General features: G+C 55.4%; 3 protein-coding genes across 3 annotated transcripts; 1 reads left to right on the forward strand and 2 right to left on the reverse strand.

The window, feature by feature from the left end:
- Positions 1-297: 297 nt before the first annotated feature.
- On the reverse strand, positions 298-4,680 carry PTX4 (pentraxin 4). The gene is made up of 3 exons (XM_063315054.1): positions 4,621-4,680; positions 2,553-3,342; positions 298-1,989 (listed from the first exon to the last, which is right to left on the reverse strand). Exons 1-3 carry the CDS (start codon positions 4,678-4,680, stop codon positions 1,238-1,240), a joined length of 1,602 nt encoding a protein of 533 aa, XP_063171124.1. The 3' UTR covers positions 298-1,237.
- Positions 4,681-7,820: 3,140 nt separating this feature from the next.
- Positions 7,821-12,852, forward strand: BFAR (bifunctional apoptosis regulator). Its single transcript, XM_063315008.1, has 7 exons — positions 7,821-8,265; positions 8,825-9,026; positions 9,540-9,709; positions 10,035-10,179; positions 10,472-10,643; positions 11,180-11,396; positions 11,945-12,852. Exons 1-7 carry the CDS (start codon positions 8,003-8,005, stop codon positions 12,135-12,137), a joined length of 1,362 nt encoding a protein of 453 aa, XP_063171078.1. The 5' UTR covers positions 7,821-8,002; the 3' UTR covers positions 12,138-12,852.
- A 998-nt stretch (positions 12,853-13,850) lies between these two features.
- Positions 13,851-16,395, reverse strand: PLA2G10 (phospholipase A2 group X). The gene is made up of 4 exons (XM_063315055.1): positions 16,386-16,395; positions 15,971-16,133; positions 14,210-14,316; positions 13,851-13,999 (listed from the first exon to the last, which is right to left on the reverse strand). Exons 1-4 carry the CDS (start codon positions 16,393-16,395, stop codon positions 13,851-13,853), a joined length of 429 nt encoding a protein of 142 aa, XP_063171125.1.
- Between the last annotated feature and the right edge of the window lie 7,472 nt (positions 16,396-23,867).

Raw genomic sequence — 23,867 nt, forward strand, 5'->3', positions numbered from 1 at the left:
AAATGCCACAACGCAGGGCCAGAGCTGCCAGCAGCTAATTCCTGTCCTCGCAGCTCAATTCGTCATATTTATTAAAAGATAAGCTCTCTCAGGGCTGGGACACATCCTGTGGGATCGCACAGAACTGTGCAACAGGCAGTCTGCAGCACCCTAAAGGTGGAGCTAAGGCTGATGGCAAGCTGAACCTTGTTTTGAACCATTAAATCTGAATTTTTTTCTTATTAAAAAAAAATGGGGAATTCAAGTTTCTAAATTCCATCACAATGTATGTTTTTAACTTATCTGATGGAAAGTGTGGAACGTCCAAGGCCTTGAATAGATATTTATTGCTTCAAGTCAAAACAGTTATTTTCAACAATAAAATGAAGATGGTGGTTCTCTCCAATGTATTATACACACAGCAAAGATAAGCAGAAACAGGGAGCCAGAACTGGCTTGAGAAATGTGACAGGCAGAGTGAATCCATTGGATCTTAGAAAGAGAAAACGAAGGAACGTTCATGTTGGAGGAAACTAATATGATTTACCAACAATGTCCACTGTCATTTTTTTTTTAAATCTTGTTATGAAAATGGCACATGACAATTTCAACAATTTTTTTTCTTTCTGTTAATTCTCCCCAGGCCAGAAGGAAGAGGCCGGAACAAACTCTGTACAGTAATAATGGTTCCCTCACCCCTTCCTCTGTACAAATATCCTGGGAATAAACAATACTTGGACCCTAATTTTCATGATTTCCACAATTGTGCAGTTGGCATGATTTAGCACCTGTTTGAGCAGGGGGTGCTGGTTTGGTGACTTGTGCCAATATGCAAGCCATACCTGCCCCAAGCCCACAACTGCAACCATCCATTTGGGGGCATGACTTAGTCTGCCAGACTGACAGCAGAGCTGAGGAAAGAACAGGATCACTCTCCGGCTACAGGCTCAAAGGATCGAGGGAAGCAGAGGGCATAAGGTGGAGTTGAGCAGGGGTAGGGCACCCAGCTGAAGCACGTGGGCTGAAGAGCATCCCACTGATTAAATTGGAAATATATAAAGTACAGACTGCTCAGTCACACGTTGGCAGTTAATGGCTGCATTTGAAGGGAGGTCGGGAGCGGCATTTGGGGCTACGGCTGCTGCCCTCGGATTGACCCAGCCCCTTCAGCAGGATCCCTTCTCTGGAGAAAATCCAGCTGAGCTAGTTCCCGCCAGTCGGACGACGGGCAGCCTTCGGGGTTTCTGCTGGGGGGGAATCACAGGCAGTGCTCAAGGCAAGTGCAGTCCACCTTCTGCACAGAACCGCTGAGCAGGGAGACATTGGCTAAGGTGAGGATTGTCCGACGGGGCAGGCCTTTCCCAAGGGCGATACTGGAGACCTCCCCGGGCAGCAAAGCACGGCCCCACACGGCAAAGCCAGCCAGGAGCCCCACGAAGGATTCGGAGGGTTCGAACCCTCCGCCCACTGTGTCTTGCTCCTGGCCGAGAAGGAGCGACCCTTGGGGTGGAATCTCATAGCCCTTCTGGAAGTTGGAGCCCAGGGAGGCCAGCCTTCTGTCCACGTAGAACCAGTAACGTCCCCGGATGGAGGACCAGATGACGCAGACGTGGTGCCACTTGCCATCCAAGACTGGCCCCACTGGCAGCTCCCGGAAAGCAGGGTCGCCAATCACAAAGTGGATGGAGTTGCGGGGGGCAGCATCCCTGCCATGGAGCACCAGCTTGTTGTCATTCTCCTCCGTAGCATAAGACAGGATCGTGCCCAGATAACTGGCGTCGGTCCTCACCCAGCTACAGAGGCTCAGTTCAAGCAAGCCAGTCTGGAAGCTGGGCTGGAAGGCTGCGAAGTTCTCGGTGGAAGCATTGGGGAAAACCAGCATGGCGCCTACATTGCACCCTGCAGGGAAGAGAAGCGGGGAAGGGAGAGAGGTGGGGAGACTGCCAGGAATTGACTCCAGGTGCTTCTTTCTACGTGCAAACCGGTGCCCTCCTTCCTGAGCTACGGACCCTGGAGACAGCCAGATGACTCGGGGAGGTGGCTGAGACCAAAGGTGTTAAAGGAATTTCATGCACGCAGCCAGGTGCAGCTGGCCAGACCCACAGCTTGGGGCTCCAGTGCCAAATGTTAAGTCCAGGTGGTAGGTGGTAGTTGCTGTATTAAAGATTTCTATTCTACATTTCTAAAGCCTGCATGTCACTCGGGGCCCTCAGAATGCGTAAAATCAGACCAGCAGTTAAAATACAAAAAGCAAAGAACAATGCCAGACAGAGCTCTTGCAAAGTTAGAAGCAGGCAGACGTGCAGAGCAGCATCGTCTGAAGTTCATGTTCCTCTGGCAAGAGAGTCTCCCAACAAGGAAAGTGTCCCCCCCCACCCCATGAAACCCCAGGACGAGGCCCCCTGAGGCCGGGAATTCCGGCATTTAAGGGTGGCCTTGGAGAAGGTCCTTCCCTCGGCCCAGCAGAATCTGCCTCTACTCCGTTTGGAAGACCAAGACCTCTGGGTCGGATCTTCAGGAGCAAACGGCCCTGCAGCACTCGCGCCTCGGCACACCCTCCCGTCTCCACCTACTTGTGCTTGGCTTCTGGGGCCCTTCTGGCAGCTTCTCCCCTCCTGGGGCTTTGATCGGGCCAGGAGGCCATTCTCGGAGCCTTGGCTGCTCGGGCGAAGGGGCTGGCACCGGTTCGGCCTGCGGCGGGGAAAGGCCCAGCAGGCTCCCCCTCTGCTGGAGCACCACTGCTCGGCTCTGAGCTGGGGCCTCCCCGCGGCTGCCCTCCTGCCGCAGCCCCTTCCCGGGCCGGGGCTCGGGGTGCAGCTTCTTTGAGGTGGGGCTCTGCCCTCCTGCTGCCTCCGGGCCCTTCTCCGGGTTCAGGAGAGGGGCTGCAGTCCGAGACCCGGGCGGGGCCTCGTTCAGCCTGGAGCCCTTCAGCACCTGCTCCATCTCACCCAGCCGGCCCCCCTGGCTCTTGAGGGCATCCCGGAGGCTCTCCAGCGCCTTCTGCAGGCCCCGCTGGCGGGCGGCCACGGCGCGGAAGTCCTCCCTGTGGCCCTCCAGCTCCCGGGTGAGGTTAGACAGGCACCCCTGCCGCGGCTGCCCCTCCGCCAGGCCCCGCCGGTGCTCGCGCAAGGACTCCTCCAGGGCTCTGATCTTCAGCCCCTGCTCCCTGCCTCGCCTCCGGAGCGCCTTCAGCCCAGTCTGCAGTTCCTTGCGGGTGGAGGCGTGGGACTCGTTGGCCACCAGCTCCAGGCGCTCGTGCTTCTGCAGCAGGCGGTCAAACTTGGCCTCAAAGCGGTGGGAAAGGTTGTAGTTCTCTGCCGCCTCCCGGAGGTGCATCAGGGAGACCTCCTGCAACTGACGGAACTAGAAAACAAAAGCCCAGTCAGGCCCGTGCAGCGGCCTCGGAGCAGGCCTGTCATGTAGATTCCGTCACCCGGCCTCCGGAGAACAGCACGGGGGGGGGGGCGCTGAGTCCAGCGGGCCGCTTCCTTACCAGGAAAGACCCCGGCGCGACGTGATGCTGCGGAGCGCCAGAACCTTTGGGTCCCCTTCATTTTGCGTCCCCAGAATCTACATGACAAACACCCCACCGGAGAGGAAGGGGACAAAACCCCAGGACCCAAGTAAGATTTACATCTTGCTTTTCAGGTGTCACAGAATTAAAAATACAACATGACCAAATAAATACAGAGGTGGGAGTAAAACCCATTTATTCAAATGCTGCTCGAGACCCTGATGCCCTCAGAGAGCAAAGTAAAATGGAAATATCAGGTTCCCAAAATAAGAGCTCTCCTAATCAATACTAACAGTGCTGAGTTTTTTTAGAACAGTTTTATGAGGGGTTTAGATGCTTTGCTACATAAGGACGCAGGCCAGCGGCCAGATCTTTGGACCGAAATACAGCATTATTTATTTATTTATTTAATCTAATTTATCCCTGCCCATCTCCTCCTGTCGGAGGCCTCCACCAGCTTCCTTGGAGCTACTGAGTAATTGCAACTATATTAGGAAGTGGTATTTTTACAATAACAAGTACAATTATTTATAGTACTAACTGAAAATCATTGATGACTGTAACTATAAACAATCAATGTGCTCATTTTGCTATTTTGGGTGGCAAACATTTCATCGTTTCACAGTTATGAGATGCACTGAGATTGTTTTCTTGTCTTCTCCTGAAAGTGGCCAGGATATATTTGTAGCAATCTATATTAATTCACGAGCTCAGGCCACTGTCTCCCAGCCTGCTCCGTCTAAATGTGGACCATGAGTCCTACTATCCCCAGCTGTCCTGGTGAAGGGACACCCTCGCTGTGCTCGAGGGGAATTGCAGCGCAACACCTCTGCAGGGCCAAGGTAAGACTCTGACAAAATAACCTTACCTTTGAATCCACCCAAAACTGCAGTAATATTTATTGCTGGGCCAGTGTCGGTGGCTAATCTTAGCTAAAACGGCCTCTGGCAAAACCTGAGCGGCTTAAATATCACAACGCCAGCACTTCTGCCAACGTTGGCAGAGAGACCTGACCTCAGGGGCCTGGTGGGTCTGAGCGAGGGGGCTGCCACCTGGCCCGAGCCTTTGAGCATCTCCCAGACCTCCCGCGCCCAGGAGTCCCAGGCACCAGGCAGATGCCTGATTACCCCAAGGGACCCACAGTAAGGACGGCAACTAGCGGCCTCCACCCCCGCGGACTCTTGCATGTTGGCACCTGCAAATTGGGACACTTCTTGCGCTGCGCCGCCTGCTTCATTTTTCCTGAAAGGGTTCCCTCACCTCTTTTATTCTTGCGGATTATAGCCAGCTGTCAGGCAGACATCTCAAGGCACTTGGCTGCCTCCTCCCCCTGTGGACTCTCCTCCTCAAGGTGGGCCCAGGAACGGAAGCGGCCACCCACAGGGCTCCACAGCACTCTCGTCTTTGTCCTGCCAGAGGCCCTGGTGTGACTTTGTGACCCCGAATCCTACGCAGCGGGAGGGTTCCCAACTTGCAGAGGTGACACCACCCCGTCTCCTCTTTCGGTCCAGCAGCAACTTGCACCCTTGGCGAGGGGCCCCTATCCCCTTCAGCCACCGCTGCTCCACCAAATGTAACTGGTCAATCTGATCAATGGGCTTTGACCATTTATTGGTCAGAGATTAAAAAAAGGATAGCTGGGATAAAGTAGGTATCAGAATAAGAATCACATAATAAACTGGGATTAAAGCTATTTAACTGGAGCTGAGTTCAACAGTGCCAGGTTCTGTTGCTCTTTATTCCGTAATTCTGGCACTATTTTACTGGCCGTTTGTAGGTAGGAAGGACCTGGAAATACCACTCGAGAGCGGGCCTCCCTCGGTATGCGGCTTCCAATGAGATGGCGGGAACGAAGGAGAAAGCGACCGAGGACGGATCCCTGACTCAGACAGCGAGCCTCGTTTCGGAAGATCCACGCCAAGCAGAAAGCCCACAGGAGGAAGGAGGAGGTGCTGGACAGGACCGGGAGGCCCGCCGTGGAAGCGCCCCGGGCACCGCCTCCCTGCCCGCAAGAAGCCTCCTGCCAGCCCGGGGGAAAAGCGGAAGAAGCTGCGCGGCCGCCTGGGTCTGGGGGGACAGGAGCCTCGAACCAAGAAGCGAAGTCGACGCGGCGCTGCTTTCCGCGCGAAACCGCCCACGGACGCCCCGCGGGCCTGGGAAGGTCCCGCGATCGCCCGAAGCGCCTGCCCCTCGCCGGCCTCGCCCTCGCCGGCGCCGGGTCCGATCGCGGGGCGGGAGGGGAGGGGAGGGGAGGGGAGGGCGCGGCTCACCTGCGCTTCGAGGCGCCGCAGCCTCTCGAAGAGGGGCTTCCTCGGCTGGCCCGCCCCCGGGGCGCCCCGCAGACAGGCGGCCGTCAGAACAAGGGCCAGGGGGACCATCCCCGCCACCGCCCGCATCGCGAAGCCCGAAGCCGCTCCGCTCCCGAGAGAGAGAGAGAAAGAGAGAGAGACCGAGCCCTCCGCTACGCTGGCTGGCTGGCTGGCTGCAAGGAGCGCCTGGCGGTGCCCGGAATAGACGAGATCCGCAGGCTCCGCCGGCATCCCCAGTTTAGCTCCGCCGCGGGGGCGGGGAGGCGGGATGGAACGCGCTCCCAGCGCCCCCGGGAGCCAGGATGGGAGGCCACCAGGTGCTGTGCTGCCCGAGGGACGGGCGTCCCAGCGCTGTTGGGGGGGCAGCGGAGAGACCGAACGAGGACCTCGGGCGGGGCGGGGGGGACCCCAACGCAGGAGCCCCACAAGAAAGATTTCCGGGGCCGCAGGAGGCAGCTGGCCCGCAGGGAGACCGGCCGGCGCCTGGCCGGGCATCTCCTCCTCCCAAGCTTCCCTCCCTGCCGCCAGGCCGGACGCCCGCCCTGCTGTCAGCAACTCCCCCCAGGTCCGCTGTGCCAGGAACGAGCGACAGGGGGCGCTCTGGCGGGCATGCTTTCGGCAGAGGGCCCCCTCTCGCGCATGCGCTCTCTCCCGGCCCACCCAGGAGGCGGCGCGGCAGCACGCATGCGCGGCCGGAAGTGGGTGTCAGAGGGGCGCCACGGCTCCCCGGTGAGTGAGGGCGTTTTGGGACTCCGGCCTCCCTCCTGGCGGCGGCTTGTGGGGGGGGCGTTCTTGGGGTTGCCGCCACCGTTTTGCCCCCCCCATGGCTTCGCGGCCGAGGATGTCGCTGCGCCCCCTCCCCCGCCTGCTATCCCCCGCGGCTCGCATTCGCAGGTAGACTGCGTCTGCCCCCGGAGGCTCCCTCTGGGCCGCCCGCCTCCCTCCCGTCCCCCAGTCAGCGCCGCCCGCCCCGCAGCCCGGGATTGCCCCGCCGCCTCTCCGGGGCAGGGTCCTGCGGCCGAGGAGGGAGACCCGCTCCGCTAAGGCGGACCGAGTGTTGGACGCGGGGCTGCGCGGTCAGTCGCCTCGGCTGCAAGTGGCGGGGAGGGGTACACTGCCTCTGAAGAGGGAGGCTCAGTTTACCCGTCGCTTGTTAGAAAATAACGAGATCGTTGCCGGGGGCCGAGGAATACGTGAAACATTTTTTACGTCCTGTTGGATGAAGTAGCCCAGAGCATCTGCCCAGGGTGAAAGGACACGTTCAGGCTTTGCTCCTGCAAAAAAACCCCGTTTGGGCGGTTGTGTACAGAGCTGCATGAAGAAAATGGAATATTCTGCCTGTCCGGGCAACAACAGCATCTCTTCCTCCCATCCCTGCTCATATGCTGCATTGCCGGTCCTTAGAATATTCTTTCCTGCTCCGGACAAAGCCCACGAGGCTTTGTAACACACACAGTCTGCATTGATTTCGCTTTGTAGGAAAAAGAGTCAAATCCAGCTTCTCTTTGATGTGCTTTTATCAAAGGCCAATTTTCCTGTTAACAAGGAATTCTGTTCTCAGTAGCCGACTTGAGGATAAATACTGATTGCAGCTGCTTTCGGATGTCAATTTGCACTGAAGTAGAAACAAAGGGATGCAAGATGTGTCTTGACCACAGCTACTTTATAGGACGTTTACATTTCAGTAAGAAAAAAAGCCACCTGTTTAATGATGGTCAAAATTAGGGATTTATTTATTACAAGGCAATCCCACCTTTCCTTTACATGCTCAGGGTCCAGTATTGTCCTCACTTTGATCTTTTGCCCTATTTCCTTAAACTGCCTTTTTGACCCACTTAAAAATCTAAATGCGTATAAGCCACAGTACTTTGGGGACATTTTTCAGACATTATCATGCTTACGTTTCATAACGATATTTTTCTGTTTCTTCCCGGAAAGAACACAAGACTTGAAATTTTTTACCTATGTAAAATTAATCTCAATTGCTGCAAATGATCTGGTCCTTATTAACTTGGACATTCGTAATTTGTAACGCATTTCAGGAGCTGCTAAGATCTTTTCCACGATACAAGCAATTCCCATCTCTGTAGTGTGTAGAAACTAAATCTGCCTCTTTTGCTGCCTTCCAGAGCCGTCGTTGCCCTGCGGGGTTTGAGGATGTGAGGGCCCCCGTCTGTCCCCGTTAGCCACACAAAGGGACATGGCAGAGGAGGGCACTCCCTTGCCGGTGGAGGGGCTGGACGCCTCGGCAGCCGATTCTCCAGGGATCAGCCGGCAGATATCGGTCAGCGAGTTCTCTTGCCACTGCTGCTATGATATTCTCATCAACCCCACCACCTTGAACTGTGGGCACAGCTTCTGCCGGCACTGCCTGGCACTATGGTGGATGTCTTCCAAGAAGAACGAGTGCCCGGAATGCAGGGAGAAGTGGGAAGGATTCCCAAAGGTCAACATCCTCCTCAGGTGACCGCTGCCCTGCCTGCTTCGGCCTCCCCAGTTTGCTTGTCTCTGGGCTTTTGGGGACTGCCCCGTGCCAAGGCCAAAGCCGTGGCCCCAAGCGGTCCAGAGGCCAGCGGGTTGGGGAAGGTGAGCTGGCCGGCAGCTCGAGACATAGCACTTGCTTCCTCCTCTCCGGCCAGGAGTCTCCATGCCTCTCCTTGCCCCGGGTTCCCGTCAGCAGTTAGCAACTGAACTCCACCTGTTGGCCCAGTTGCCTCTGCCCCTTCCAGCAGGGTGTTGCCTGGGCAGTTAGCTGGCGTGACATTGCGTAGTTCCTCTAAGGGCGGAGGAGTCTTCCTCCTCCGACTCCCTGCCAGGTGGGCAGGGCCGAGGGAGAATCATCAGGCAGGGTCACCAAGAGACTTCCTCTTGGAGGATTTGAGCTGGGCTGAATCAGGCAGGTGCTCTGGACTTGCCTCTCACTGCGAGTCAGAAAATGCTTCTCCAGAAACCAGCGGGTCAGCTCACCTTCGGAGTGGGGCGTGTGCCCGGAAGTCGGCTAAAGCGGTTCTTCCCCTTCCAGGAATGCCGTTGAAAAGCTGTTCCCGGTCGCCATCGGGCAGCGCAAGGACGACATCCTGCGAAACTACGAGGCCACGCAGAGTCTCGCTGCTTTTCAGAAGTACGGGAGTGACCAGCCGGCAGTGGCCCCAAATGCCAGGAGGATGAATCCTGCAGGAGGGGGGTTTTTCTCCGGCGTCCTGACCGCGTTGACTTGCGTGGCGGTATGGATCCCCAAGGACATCTTCCGCACGCGCTGAGCTGCTGCCTCAACAAGGGAGGAGGCTTTGCAGGGTCTGGCCTCAGGTGGCAGAGCTGCGGGGGAGTCAGCGGCTTCCGCAAGAGATGCTGAGCTTCTGGGGGCCTCTGGCCAGTGGGGCTGTCTTCCTGCTGCCCGGAGGAAAGGAAGGGTGCTCGGCCCCCCGGCCCGGCTTCTGTGGGCTCTCTCGCCTGCAGCTGCCACTTTCCCTTCACACCAGTGGGAGTGAGGGTGAAGGGAGGAGGCTCTGCCTGGCTGTCCTCTCTTGCAGCCTTGTCCCAGAGAACCAGCCAGATGTGGCTCACTGGAAGAAAATGTTAAGATTCACGTATTACATTGAGCCATAACGTAACGTTGCTTGCCCCACACGCTGATGACGTGGCTTGTCTAGGTCGGCCCTTGAACATTGCGCTTCCCGGTGTTGCTTTAAGCCCCACCCGCCCCCGCCCCTGACAGATGCTCCTGACTGATCTCTTAGGTGGTGTTGCTGGGCTATCACTGGAGCATCCGGGAGTCAGAGGATGATCTCCTGGTTCACAAGCCTGTCACCACATGGACTGCGGAGGAGGTGGTTCTCTGGCTGGGACAGCTAGGCCCGTGGACCTCCCCCTACAAGGAGAGGTTCCTGCGAGAGAGGGTGAACGGAAGGTGAGCAGGAAGCATCTGGTGATGCTCAGGTGGGGAGGGGGCGGGAGGGTCCTTGAGCAGAAAGCAGATCCTTGCCAGGGATGTGCTGAGGGGGCAAAAAGGTTTGCGTTCAGAGTAAGCTTCAGTTCGTGGGCCTGCTTGTGAGTCATGGACTGTTGGCTGCCTTGCCCGGAGTTTCTGCCCCTTTGCTCTTGGTGAAAACGTCTGGCTCCTTAAGCCTGGATGGTAGATGTTTTCCTGATGGAGACTTTTGGGTTTTGTGGTTCTGGAGCAGGGTGGAGCCAGGCAGCAGCAGGTTCTCTGACACACATGGTTTGCCTTGCAGGCTGCTTCTGACGCTAACTGACGAAGAAGTCACAAAGGCTCCCTACCAGGTGGAGAACAGTAGCCACAGAAGAGCCATTATGACGGAACTCGAGCGGGTGAAGATGCTAGGAGTTAAGCCACCACAAAACCTTTGGGAATACAAAGTGAGTGTGTGCGTGCTGCAGAGGCCCACTCTGCCATGGCAGCAAGTGGGAGCTGTCGGTGGCCTCTCTGCCGCTCAAAATGGTCCAGAGGAACAAAAGAGAAGGCCAGCGGCCCCGGCCTCTTCGCCTTCCTGGCGGACGGGTCTCTGACTCAGTGTCTCTTTGCACCCCTCACGCCCATGCCTAACAGGCAGCATCCTGCCTGAGAGATTGATTGGCAGGTGGCAGAGCAAAGCATCTTCAAGAGCGATTCCTTGGCTGCTCCAGCCCATGAATTTCCATTGCCTTGCAGGCAGTGCATCCTGGGAAGTCGCTGTTCCTGCTCTACGCCTTGAAAAGCTCCCCTCGGCTCACGATGCTGTATTTGTACCTGTCAGATTACACCAGTACCTTTCTGCCCTTCATCCACACCATCTGCCCGGTGCAGGAAGAAGAGGAGCTCAAGGAGGTTATGACAAAACTGCACGTAAGACTGTCGGGTGTCCGACTTGGGGGTGCCCCAGGATGAGGGGAGGCGGGGATGAGATCAGGGGCCTCAAGGCAGCACGCAGCTGTTTCTCGGGAAGGGAGCGCTGGAACAGCCTCCTGGATGGGCATGTTTAACATTTGCTAAAGTGAATCTTCCACTGCTCTCCCTTGTTGCAAGAAGACATCGATAGTTGTTTCCCAAATGTGGAAATCCAATTGGACAAAATTCCAGAGATTCCCCTGCCAAGCGATGTGGCTTGGACACTTGCAGGTGGCTAGCGGTTGAAATCCCTGTTTGGAACTGAGAAGATGCTTTAGGGCCAGTTGCCAGCAGGGAAATGCCAAAACCTTCTAGGCTTGCTGTCGGTGTCCTTTGTCCTTCCTCCCGATTCGCACTTAGCGAGACATGTGTGCCACCCTCACACCCAGTGAGCAGCAAAGGACACCAGTGCTGCCAGCTTTTGAGGAAAAGCTGCTGACGTTCACACCACCCGGGAAAGACCAAAGGGCGCAGGGTGGCTTGTGTCTATTGTTCGGTCTCTGCAGGACTACGAGGACCCGGCGTGGAAGCAGTGGCGGGAATTCCTGGTGAAGTTTGCCTTCTTGCCGTATCAGCTGATTGCAGAGTTTGCTTGGGACTGGCTAGAGACCCATTACTGGACCTCCCGCTTCATCATCGTGAACGCCATGCTGCTCTCTGTGCTGGAGCTGTTCTCCGTCTGGAGGCTGTGGTCGAGGCGGGAGCTGAAGTGAGTCTCTGCATTCGTCCCTAGCCTTTGCAGGGCCGCCCTGAACCCTGCTCGGGTGGACGGGTGTTCTGCATGGGGGTTTCTCAGTGACCCCCTTTCGGTTAAGCAAAGAGGGCTTAAATTTTTGGCCATGATTACACTTACCCATCTCAAAGTAAGAGTTTTCTAACTCTTCCTGCTGTGGGACAGAGGAAGCTTGCTCAGAGGGGCCCCAGAGGCCCCATGCAGGTCACTTGAAAGCCTGCCCTTCTTACGTTCTGCCCTTCGCAAAGGCACCTTCCAAGGAGTGGCTGGGCATTTCTGCTGGGTGTCCCACCCACCCCTTCCAATTTTGGGGCTGTGCGTTTCCTGTTGAAGCTCATTTAAATGTCCTTTCAGTGTTAGGATGGCACTTGGTACGCCTGGCCTGGAATTGCAAAGGAGATGCATGCCCAGGGTTTGCAAAAGACCCGGGATTTTGTTGATCTAAAGGCTGCCAAACCCAGATATCAAACCTCCTCTGTTCTCTCTCTCCCTGCCACCTCCTACCCCCCTCCTCCACTTTTCAGGAGAATTCCTTACCGGATGTGGAGCCATTTCTGGAAAATGTCGACCCAGGGATTTCTGATGGCCATTTTCTGGCCAGTTATTCCCCAGTTTGCCTGCAACTGCCTCTTTTACTGGGCTTTGTACTTCAACCCGATCATTAACATTGATCTCGTAGTGAAGGAGGTCCGTTGGCTGGAAACCCAAGTCCTGTGATACGGATGGTCTTGGACTCAGGATCGTGGACCCCTCCACCGTCTGGTGGCAGGAAGCTGAAGGACCAGCCCTGTCTTTCTGCACTTCCAAGTTCAAGCTGATTCTCCCCCCGGGGTAATTGGACAGCCTAGCTTTGCAACACTTCATACGCGTGCGCACCCCCCCCCCTTTCTTTTCAGGAGCAAAATGCAGGGGAGGCGCTTTTTCCTTGGAGCAGAGAAGATCTAATCGTAGCATAATCAGAAATCTCGCTTAGAGCTCACTGAAGCCGGGGGTTGAGAACCATGTTCAGCCTCAGTAAGCCCAACTGTGGGAACTTCTCAAAATGCCGTGGGGCATTTTTCTTTGGTCCTAGAGGTGGAAAGAGACCTTCATCAAATAGCGCCAGACAAAAGGCGCACATCGCTCCTGAAAGGGGCTTTCAGTGTGGCTCTGCTCTCCTGCGCTTCCAAGAGCTGATGGCGTTTCCCGGGCTTATGTCAGCCGTAACCCCCTTCTTTGAAAAAGGATGCCTAGCGTGTAAATACGTGAATTGTTTTCTGTGCATTTCTAAAAGTCCCCCATGTTGCCACGTGTTAAATCTCTGGTAAAACCAAGATGATCTTTCTTTTAAATGTGATGTCCCTATAAATGAGATTGGACTCTGCATTTCTATTAATACAATCTTTACATGTGCATAGAACATTTTTACAAATTAAATAATGTTTTTCTAAAAGTAGTGATAGTTGTTTTTTCACCCAGGGTTTCCTCCTTCCCTTTCTTTCTTTAAAGTGTGAGGTCGGTTAGATTGAACCATGGTGGATGGCCACAACTCTGCTGCAGTCCCGTGGCTGCCTGGCACCCAGATGTTCCCAGCAGATTCAGCTATGACCAGAGGAGTTGAATGTTGCTACATGTATTAACCCAGTTTTGTCCTATGGCCTCTCCTGCCACCTGGGTGCTCTTTCTTTCTGTAACGGCACGTGGGAATGACCACGCCAAGGGCAGCTTTCAAGGTGAGCTGCTGTGGCTCAGGGCAAAGGCCGGAAGCCCCCCTGGACAGGTCTCACTTTCCAGGGGCACCAACAGGTGTCCTTTGCCACCACCCATCCCGCTGGGCTTTTCAGGTGCTCTAACAGCCTCGGCCTTTTCCTACCTGCGTCTGTTTGCTTTGCAGTGTTAGGTAAATAGTAAAAAAAAAAAAAAAAAGGCCGAGCCACCTCCTTGCTAGGGCAAGGTGTCTGCAGTGCAGTCAAGATTCTGTCAGTGCAACTTAAAGCAGAAATAGCTCATCTGGTTGTGTTTCCTGTCTGGTCTACCTTGCAAGGCTGGCATCAATCTTGCAAGCCTGACAGTACATTTCTCCCCCGGTCTCCAATACAGCCAAGAAACTAGGGAGGGTCCCTTCTGAGCCTCTTTCTCTGCCCATTATGCAGCTGCGGGCTCAGCTGCCCCTTATCTGACCTTTCCCAGTCTCCCAAGGTCTTTCCCACAGGCCATTACACTTTCTTTAATGCTGCATTTTGCATCCCCAAAGTGCATTGGGTTTCTGCTGGGTGACATCCTGGGACTGAGACCCAAGAGGGGCCTGGGGCTTTCCCAGCACTGAGCCCCAGCAGCAGGACAAAGATGGGGACCCACCCGCCGAGGGGGAGTAGCTGTTCGGGTCCTGAATCACAAGGCACGGCCCTGGGGCGGGCAGGCGGGCGGGCAAGAGGCCGTGCGAGGACGGCGTCAGTCTCCTTGGCACTTGGGGCTCCCCTTTCCACACAGCGTGTCTGGCCAGAACAAGTACGTCACGTTGTAGGGGGCTTTTGCCAGGCACTTGGCTGCGTCGCGGTCACATTCACAAGCCATCTTTTGGCATTTGTCCTCGATGTCGTCTGCAAAAGGAAAAGGAACCAAGAAGCAGTGAAGTGGAGCTTTGAAAACCGCGGGAAGAGTTGCCGCGTGATGCTTTGGAAACGCGGCTTCCTGAGCATGTCAGGCGTGGTGCCCGGGAGGCCAGCAATCCTGGCCTTTCCTTCTGCAGAGGGAGACAGGAATGGCTCCTCTCGGATGAAGGGGCGGCACCGACTGGCAGCGGAACTCACCGCATTTGGCCTTGCTGTCCTTGCACTCCCAGGCGTACCTCTGCGTCTTGGGGGCACAGAGCTCCTTCTCAGCTTTCCCGTAGCAGCAGTCATGCCTGAAGCAGCACCTGCGGAACCAGAGGAGTCTGGCCTAGCGGGCAGAGCAGAGCGGAGCAGAGCCAGCTCGCTCGCCCTATTGGCCTGCTCATCTGCCGAGGAGCAGCTCCCAGGCGGGGGGGCATGGAAGGCTCTGCTTACCCCGGTCAGAAACTGCTTACTCGGGTGGGCGGATGACTGTTGTATCTACCTAAATTGCAATGGGTGGTAAAGACAGCTTTTAGAGGATCCCTGCTGCTTTTTTTAGATCGTCAGTTACTGCTTTTTTGCACTGTTGCAGTTACAGGCCTCCCAAGGCGGTGGTCCCCTTCCTCACCTCGTGTCCTCCAACCGCTCATTTTCTCCCCTGAAATCACTTCTCTACAGAAGGTCCAGGGTGGCTGTTCCCAATTCCCAGGGCGGTTGCCTTCAGCTTCATTTAATTGCCCCAAACTGTCCTGAATCATTTATAAACCGAGCTGGATTCAGAGGCGTCCGATCGAAGGGTGAGTCCGAGGAATCTGGTAGGAAGGCTCTCCAGGCCGCTGGCCAGGAGGATCGGGCCTGGGGCAGCAGGGAGCATCCGGACCTCTGAGAGGTGGTGGTGCTGTGGCAGCTTACTTCGAGGTGGAGCGGATGCTCAGTGTCAGAACCCACAATCAAAGAACAGTTAAATCGTTCAATTGTGTTCTCTGCCATTGACGCAGCGCATGTCAAGCTCGGATGGGAGGGGGAGAGATGCTGAGGGGGAGAAAGAGGTACGCTTCGTCTAATGGTGGGGTCCAAGGTTGTACCAGGCGGAGATGGGCAGAGCTGGAATGCTGAACTGTTGAGGGAAGGGGGGATGGCACGTGAAGGGGGTTCTGGCATGTCTGTGTGCTTTTATTAGATAGCCTGTGTGAGAACTTTTTTCTAGATGTGGCTTTTTGCTTTAATCTGTACACATCATCAATAAATCTGAAATCTGCATTTCATCTGGATGCATGAGTCAGAACCTTATTGAGTCAACTGTGTGAGAACCTTACACTCAATTTGGCAGCGCTGTGCCTTTCAAAACACCCCAGAAGCTGGGCAGCTAGCCCAGATCAGCCAGGATGTGGGGTAAAACAGGAACCAAGAAAACAGGCTTCACGGCCAGGGATGGATATTGTCCATCACTTCCAGCTGTGCTGGATCTTCGCAACTGAAGCAAGAATCTCATTCTGCCAAACCAGCGGAAGCCACAGAACGTTTGTTTCCAACTGCTTAAAATATAGTGAAGCTAAACACTGCCCTATGGGAAGGCTTATATTTCGGGTTCAGTTTATAGCGATGGGAGGATGTGGTTTCTTTATATATAAGGAAGGCAGCTTGGCATCCCCTGGGCTTTCTGCAGGAAGGTGTGCCTTCCACGTTTGCACTTTCAGATGCAGGCGTGAGCTCAGCCATCTTCCCAGAATCCCTTCAGCCCATGCACACCTTTAAAAAAAAGACTGCAGATTCACAATATTTTAAATGCAAAGGCATTTGGCAGTTTAAGCTTTTAAGCCAGCTTAAAAAGAAAACAAAAACAAAAACAAAACCCAAGTTCCTATGCCTCAGGATTCCAAAGCTGAGATGCAGAGCAGGGGGGAGTTTGCCCTCGTGCCCAGCAGGATCCCTTGCCATGTCGTGAGAGGCCCATCTGGTGACGTTTGACTGACTTACCAGTCGACTTGATCCCTGGGCCAGCCGCTCCCTCCCCAGCCGCAGTAGCACCCATAGCGTATGTAGGCGAGGGCAGTGCGCCCGGTGGTGCAATGGATCACCCCGGCCAGCTGGAGGATTCCTCTGCGGTGCCGGTACCAGGAGGGGTTTCCCAAAGGACAGCCTGTGGTTGGGGAGGAAGGAAAACTAGCATCAGGAGTTAGCTTTGGGTGCAAAAGGGGGGCTTTGTGCCCATCATCTCCTGAGACTCCCAGCTGACTCTGCTCTTGGTTAAGGGATGATGGGTTTCAATAAAGTTGTCCGGTGGCCCACAGCACCCAACTGTTCTCTTATGCGAGGGGGAGAGGCTGAGTCTCAGGAAGATGAGGTGGAGGGCAGCATCCTTCACTTAAAGTAATTTCCACCTGATACCCACAGGGAGCCATGGTTCCGCAGAGCACCAAGTTCAGTCCAAAAACACGCAGCACCCACCCAAAAATGCAAGCAATGTTCACATCTTGGGGGAGAGGGGGATCTACACTGGAGTCAACATGGTAAAGTGTGAATCTGCCACCCGCAAGGCCAAGACGTGGGTATTATGGCCAATCAAGCAGTGGGCGAATTTCTCTTGGACCCAAAAGCTGGCCATTCCTTACATCTTTGGGCAAGACTTTTTGTCAAAGACAAACCACTGCTGGAAGCCAGAGTCAGACCTGGTGCTCTGCAGGCCATTAATGGGGGGGGGGGGGCACTGCCAAGTCCCCGCGCTCTTGCAGCTTTCACAGGTTGCAATTTTCCTTTTAAATCTGGTTCAGTTGAAAGGAAAGGCAGCAGGAAGGGGGCCCTTCAGACCAATACACAAGGGGAACCCCTGATTAATAGAGGTACCCCCAAAGCAGGATCTACCCCCTTTGATCCCCCAAGGGGTTCCACCTCCCAGAAGATACTTTTGCAGCAGCAGCAGCAGGTGTCCCACGGCAGACGCCAAGGGCAGCTTTCAAGGTGAGCTGCTGTGGTTCAGGGTGAAGGCCAGAAGACCCCCCCGGACAGGTCTCACTTTCCAGGAGCACCAGCAGGTGTCCTTTGCCACCACCCATCCCGCTGGGCTTTTCAGGAGCATTAACAGCCTCGGCCTTTTCCCACCTGCGTCTGTTTGCTTTACAGTGTTAGGTAAATAGTAAAAAAAAAAGGCCGAGCCACCTCCTTGCTAGGGCAAGGTGCGGTCTGCAGCAGGGTCAAGATTCTGTCAGTGCAGCTTAAAGCAGAAATAGCTCATCTGGTCATGTTTCCTGTCTGGTCTACCTCGCAAGGCTGGCATCAATCTTGCAAGCCTGACAGTACATTTCTCCCCGGTCTCCTTTACAGCCCAAGACACTAAGGAAGGTCTCTTCTAACCCTTGTTACCCACCCACATTCCTGCTGCGGGCTCAGCTGCCTCTTATCTGACCCTTCTCTTGGCAGCATCTCTTTGCCCAATCTCCCAAAGTAATTCCCACATGCCGTTACATATGAGCAGGAAGAGTTCCTGCTTGAATCTTGCCTCTGCCCCAAATTCCAAATGTGCAAACCCGTCAGTTGGAGATACTTCTGTATGTTACAAAATTGATTGCATTCACACATAATGCTAAGGCAGGATTTGTATGAACCATAGTTTTGGAATGAGCCAGGAAGTCTTGCAGATTAGCAGAAGAATCATAGCTTCTTTGCCCAATTCCTTGCTTTCTCCATTTCTTCTGCCAGTGGAATAAAGGAACAAGCTATAGACAGCCCTACATTTTGGGTTCAGACAAGCCATGGTTAAACCAAGATGTACCAGGGATCAACAAACAGGGGCTTTAGGGCTTTTTTTTTGTACCCAATAGGCCACCACACTTTCTTGTGGGAGGCTTGGGTGCTGTGCAGCCAAAAATAAGCCTGCCAGCTGGCCACAGAGTAATTTTCCCATGATTCTGGTCACTTGGACTGGAGAGGAGACACAAGGGGGCACAGGCATGTCCTTGAACCCCACGCCTCTGATGCCAGGCGGGAAAGGAGAACTGCATGGCCCCAAGAACACTTTGCCAGGATGGAAGGCAGACAAAGATGGAGGGGGGAGGGAAGACTGCACCCACCCCGGGGCCTTTTCCAGATGTCCGTTTTCTGCCTTTTTTCCCTCAGGGTTGTGGGGGGGGGGCAGCAAGTCCACCTCAGTGCAGAGGTTGAAGGCAGGAACCTCAATACCTCAAATGACACCAGCCGATCAAAAAGGGGAGCCTGAGGTGGTCCCGCTGGCACCCCTTCCTCCAATGTGCCCCTTGAAAACCAGCAGAGTCCCTTTCTTCAGGACTGCCCTCTGGCTGGGCAGCTTGCTGTCTTATGCTGTGCCTGGAACTTCAGGGAACGCAACCCCTTGAGAATGGTGTGGACGGCGACATCTGCCTGCTGCCACCAGTTCCTTCGGCTCTGCTAAGCCGCATTCAGGGCGATCAGTCCGGGAAAAGACAACTCGGCGCCCTCGACTGCCAGCTCCGCAATAATTGTTGGCTACTCTGATGTCCTGGTTAAGGCGCTAGGCTAGGAACCGGGAGCCCATGAGTTCTAGTCCCGCTTTAGGCACAAAGCCAGCTGGGGGACCTTGGGCCAGCCACTCTCTCTCAGCCCTAAGAAGGAGGCAACGGAAAGCCACTTCCTAAATCTTGCCAACAAAACTGCAGGGACTTGTCCAGGCAGTCCCAGGAATCAAAACTGACTCGAAGGCAGCTAAAAAAAACCACCTTTAACCTAGTTACAGAATTAACCCACACTCGGGCTCACCCAACGAATAGCTTCATACAACCCCAAGTCCCTGGCTAACGCCGCCGGGGACGGGGGGGACCCCGCGGAACAAGGTCCGGCCGCCCAACTCACCCGTCCGCGCCAGCGCCAGCAGCAGCCCGAGCAGCAGTGGCAGCAGCCCGGCCAGGCGCCGGCCCGTCGGGTCCATCAGCGGCAGCAGCGGCTGCTGCGGGGGAGGCGTTCAGTGCCGCGCTCTGGCCGCCCGTCCCGTCCCGTCCAGGCGCCGCCGCGGGAGCCTCTGCCTCTCCCCGGCCGATCCAGCCTTTGCGCTCCTGCCGCCGCCGCCGCCGCCTCCCCCCAGTTCTCCGCCCCCGCGGCCGGCTGCGCCCGCCCCGCACACGCACCACAGACCAGCCGGGCGGCCCCGCTGCTGCACGCGGAGGCGGAGCGGCGGCTCCTCGGGGTCCCTCCGCGGCCCCCGCAGGGGCTCCCGGAAGCGCGTTCAGGGGCGCCGGCATCCCCGGGGAGGAAGCGGCTCTCTGCAGCGGCCGGGCCCCGCGCCGCCGCTTCCCTGCCGGGCCCTGCCGGGCTGCAGGCGAGTGAGGCGGGCGGGCGCTCCGGGACGCCGCGATCCGGGGCGAGCCAGAGGGCCGTTTGCTGCGGCGGCCGGAGCCCCCAGCCCCACCTGGGGTTCATGGCTGTTTCGTTCCCGCATAAATTTGGCCCAGGAATATCTGAAAAGGACCGAAGGGTTGAGAATCGGGAGGGGAGGAGACCTGCCCTAACACCACCGGGTGAACGCTGACCCTTGCTCCCCGCCCCTCCCCCCCAGGTGAGAGTGGCCAGTGGGCAGGGCTGCTGCCTTCCTGGGGGCCCCGGGGCTGGTGAGGGAGAAGAGGGTCTCCCCTTGCTCCGGGGCTCTGCACCTCTCCTCTGGCTCAGCTGAGGGCCGGTGAGGTCTTTGTGGGAGGCAGGATGTGGTTCCCTTTGGCAGCCCACCCCCCTCTGAACATTAGAGAGGTTAAGGCTCAAGGGCTTGTCCAGACAGCAGAGGCTACTGCTACAAGCGAGGATCTCTGGCTGGGCTCTGAGCTGCTCATCCTGGGTCCTGGGCTGAAGGCTGCGTTGGGCCGAGGTGGACAGACAGACTCAGCAACCTGGGGAGAAAAAGCCACCACGTTCTTCCAGCTCTTTGTTTCCTAAATATTAGCAACACAAATGTACTTCCATCTAATTTATGTTTTCCCCATTTCCAGTTTGATTGATTTGTCCTAGATAAAAAGGTGGAGAGGACAGGAGGTGTTCCTGGCACTCGGAGTCCTTGTCACTCACCGCCTTCGGGCTTCATGAGACATTTTCCGACTGAAGGCTCCCAGCAGCGCAGCCAGTCTGAGGGCGCAGGGCAGCTATTCTCCCCACTTTCCCTGGCCAAAAGAAAGGGGAGTCCCTGGGTGAGATGGGGGGTTGCAAATCTTCTGGTGAACCTTTCAGGACATGCGACATCTGCAAAAGCGATTCCTCACTGCAGGTGCCTGGCATCGCACGGATGTGGGTCCCTGCTGCTGATCTCACCCAGAACCACTTGCACAGCCTGTCAACTGGCACAGGCTGGCCTCTGAGCCTGCAGGGCTTGTAAATCTCATCCTGTTTTCCTTTCAGCAACTTCAGAAAGGGGGTAGTTGAACCCCCTCTTTTGGACCCAAACGTCAACCTGTTTGGCCAGCACCATCCGAGCAGATCGGGCAGGTTGGTCGGTCAGGTGGGGCTGACTCATCCACACCCTCGTAGGAAGATCTTCCTTCCTCTAGTCTGCCCTTGGCACCCTGCCTGGGATCCTCGTCCGGAGACTCTCACCTGCCCTGTAGGCGGACGCCTCCTTGGAGTGAGCCAAGTTTCACCCCCATCCTTCCAACCTGTCACTTAACCGTGATGCTGGATGCCGTACTTCTTTGTCTCTCCTGGCTTCTTTGAAGACAAAGGACGGCAAGACACAGCTGAAGATAGCCACTTCCAGCAGGGGAGCCCCAGTGTGTCCATCCCTGCCCTGATGTGCCCCAATGCTGCAGGATCCCCAGACCTCTGTGTTCTCTCTGGAAGAAGCCTCACACAAGCAGGTGTCAAGCCTCCGGTTCAGAGAGGCGACGGGGCCCATCTTATTCTTGAGCTTTAGCATCTCTCCCCACTGCTGTTTTTTAAAACAGCCCCATTTTATCACTCTGCTTCATTCTGCTTTTAATTTTACTTCAAAGGTGGCATTCTAAGTTCTTAAATGGGGGTGGGGGAGTGGGAGTCTTAGTGGAAAGCAACGTCACTTGATGAATGGACTCCAGGCACACAGCCAATACTCCTCCAGGGAGGCCACATGAGCACCAACAGGTACACCAAAACTTTCTCCAGGTTTTTCCACCACAAATCTGTTCTTCTGTATTTCCCAAAGGCGGTACCATGAACATCCAGCTAATTACAGCTTTGGGCAGATGACTTGCACTGTACTTTTGGGAAACCCACTGTCTTGCATAAGATGCCAACGCATGATCTTTCACCGCCATCTCCTTCCTGCAGATAGCTTTGGACCCAGTTACCTCTGTCTCGCCCTGCTATTTTATCAGGCTCTGAAGCAGACTCATTTGAGTAAACAGGATTTATTTTACAATAGCTGTGCAGCTTGCAACACAACAGGGCACTTCAACAGCACAAGTCAGCAAATCAGACGGCAGGCTCTATCTGCCACATTCCAGATGGCATCCAGTGTGTTCTTGCAGCTGCAGGAATGGGCATGAATGTAAACAGCCATTGTGGCAGCTGTGGGCTGGATGCTTCTCTTGCAGTTCTGTGTGTGTGTGTGTATGGGGGGGGGAATTATCCCTTTTCCTATGTAGAGGCCAGGAGGATGGCTCTGGTCCCCAGCCACTGCTACTGTTAATCTGTGCCCAAGGTAATATTCCTAATACCGGTTTCTTGCCAAGATGTTGCCACCTGGCATTCAAGGAACTTGCAAAATTCTGGAGCATCTGAACAGCACAACTTAGGTGCATCATCCTGCTGGCTCACACTCCAGCTGCAATCCAGTAAGACACCTTTTCACGCGTGCCACGGCCTAGCCAGGGATGCTGCTGGGGCTTCTCCAGATACGTTCCCCCTCTCTCCAACGCTGTCTCCTGGGTCTCAGCTTGGGGACACTGGCACACCTGGCGATTCTGCCACCCCCTCACCCAAATCACATGCAAGTAGGTTTACTTTAATTGATATATTTAAAAGTTTTATGTGGCCACCCATCTTAAAAACAAAACTCTGGGCACAACAATACGAACTCCAGACTATAGACCATAAAATCGTAAAATGCAACCTCAAAAACACAATAAAACCACCAAACTATAAAGACCATAAAATTGTAAAGCGCAACCAAAACCTGGCGCCTCCGTCATCCCCTTGGGATGCCCCGACCACCAGCCCCAAACACCCCCACTGCCCTCAGCCCCTGGGTGGAAGCCTGGTCTCGACAGTCCTCCGGCAGGCTGAAGGGGTGGGGCTGCTGGATCGCTGGAGAGAGGCCCCCCCCCCGTGGCCCTCCCCTCACGGTCTCCCTCCAGCACAACGGGGTGCCACCCATGAACTCTGGTGTGCTGGCGTGGATTGAGGGCGGCTGTGCACCCACTGATGGCAGACTCGCTACTTGCTCTAGTTTATTACACACACTGGTGTTAGTTTCGCTGTAACAGCCACATGCCTGCGTGTAATTAGCAAGTCATTTAGACCGGATACATTTTGCAATTATGCATTTGGTCATTGTCAGTCTATTAATCACCGTTTCCAATCCCAGATGGAGTTTTGGTGTCTCATTTGAATACAACCACACGATTAATAACTCACTTGGTTCACCGAGAAGACAACCTATAATTTCCCACACCCTTTGGACTTTCTCCATTTGCCAGAAATATTAAATCAAAGGATAATCCTACTCTGACTGCTTTACGTGTCAACCCTTCCAATATGCAAAATATTTTTTTCAAAACCGTTTCTCACATTGACGTCATTTCCTGCAGAAACCCAGTTTGCTGCAAGGGATTCTGGGACACGTTGAATGTGCACAAGGTGCTACGGACCGCTGAGGCCGGAATCTGCGACACCGCCCAGAAGGTGCCCGCAGCAGGTCTCGCAGCACGCCTCTTCCCTGCCACGCACTGGAGCTCGGGTTGGGCTCGAGTGACCTTCTGCACCTTGACTGACAACAGCAAGTGGCGCATTTGGACCCTGAAAGGGGCGACTTTTATATGCTGAAGCAGTAGCCACAAACATGGCCGTCGGAGCAGAGAGATCTCCAGGGTTGTTTATTACTCTGGCATGCATTTAAACAGGATACATATTCTAAAAACCGAAATATTAAAAAATAACACACACGCTCCCCAACAGGATTCAGAGTAGGTGAATACAATCTAGATACAATCCTAAAACGATCCGGATAAACTGTATAAAAGCTCCTCCGTTTCAGCTTCCCTCAAAGCAGCCCCATCTTCCCAGACCGAGGGGTCAGCCTCCATGCCTGTCTCCGTGGGAAAGTAGCCGGCAGGGGGCCACGGCAGCCCCTCAGCCACGGGACCCACACCCAGAAGGGGTCAACGCATCTGAGAGCCTTTCGGCAGGGGTTGGGCGCCAGAGCCGCCCGCTGGTGCCAAAACCAGCAGTCCCTGTGCTCACGGGACGTCGCCTCAGACCTCCAACGCTTTGCTCTGGCTTCGCTTCGCTTCCTGCCAAACTGGGCTCCATTGCCGCTGCTTTCCAGACTCCTCCGCTGGCTCTGCTGGCCGTCTCGCTGGAGAGGGGGGCTCTCTGAGTCTCAAGGCGGAAACTTGAGAGGATTCTGAAGGGGCCTTTCAGAGAGGATTCCTGGGGGGGAGATCGATCCGGGGCTGGATGAACGTGGGAAGCATCTCCTCCTCCCTGAACCTCCCCACACCCAGCATGGGAACGTCTGCAGAGATCCAGTTCTTTGGCCCCCCCCTCATCTGGCCCAGCAGATGCTGGGTGTGCCAGTGCATGACGTATGATGGAGAGCTGGCCCGCTGGCCCCCCCTGCCTCCCTGGTCTTCGGAGGGAAACCAGTTCAGGATAACTGGAGCATCTAAACTAGTACATCTGCTGCAGGTCTGCTGTGGGGCGAACTTGC

Source organism: Candoia aspera, chromosome 14 (assembly GCF_035149785.1).
Source record: "Candoia aspera isolate rCanAsp1 chromosome 14, rCanAsp1.hap2, whole genome shotgun sequence".
In the NCBI taxonomy this organism is placed as follows: domain Eukaryota; kingdom Metazoa; phylum Chordata; class Lepidosauria; order Squamata; family Boidae; genus Candoia; species Candoia aspera.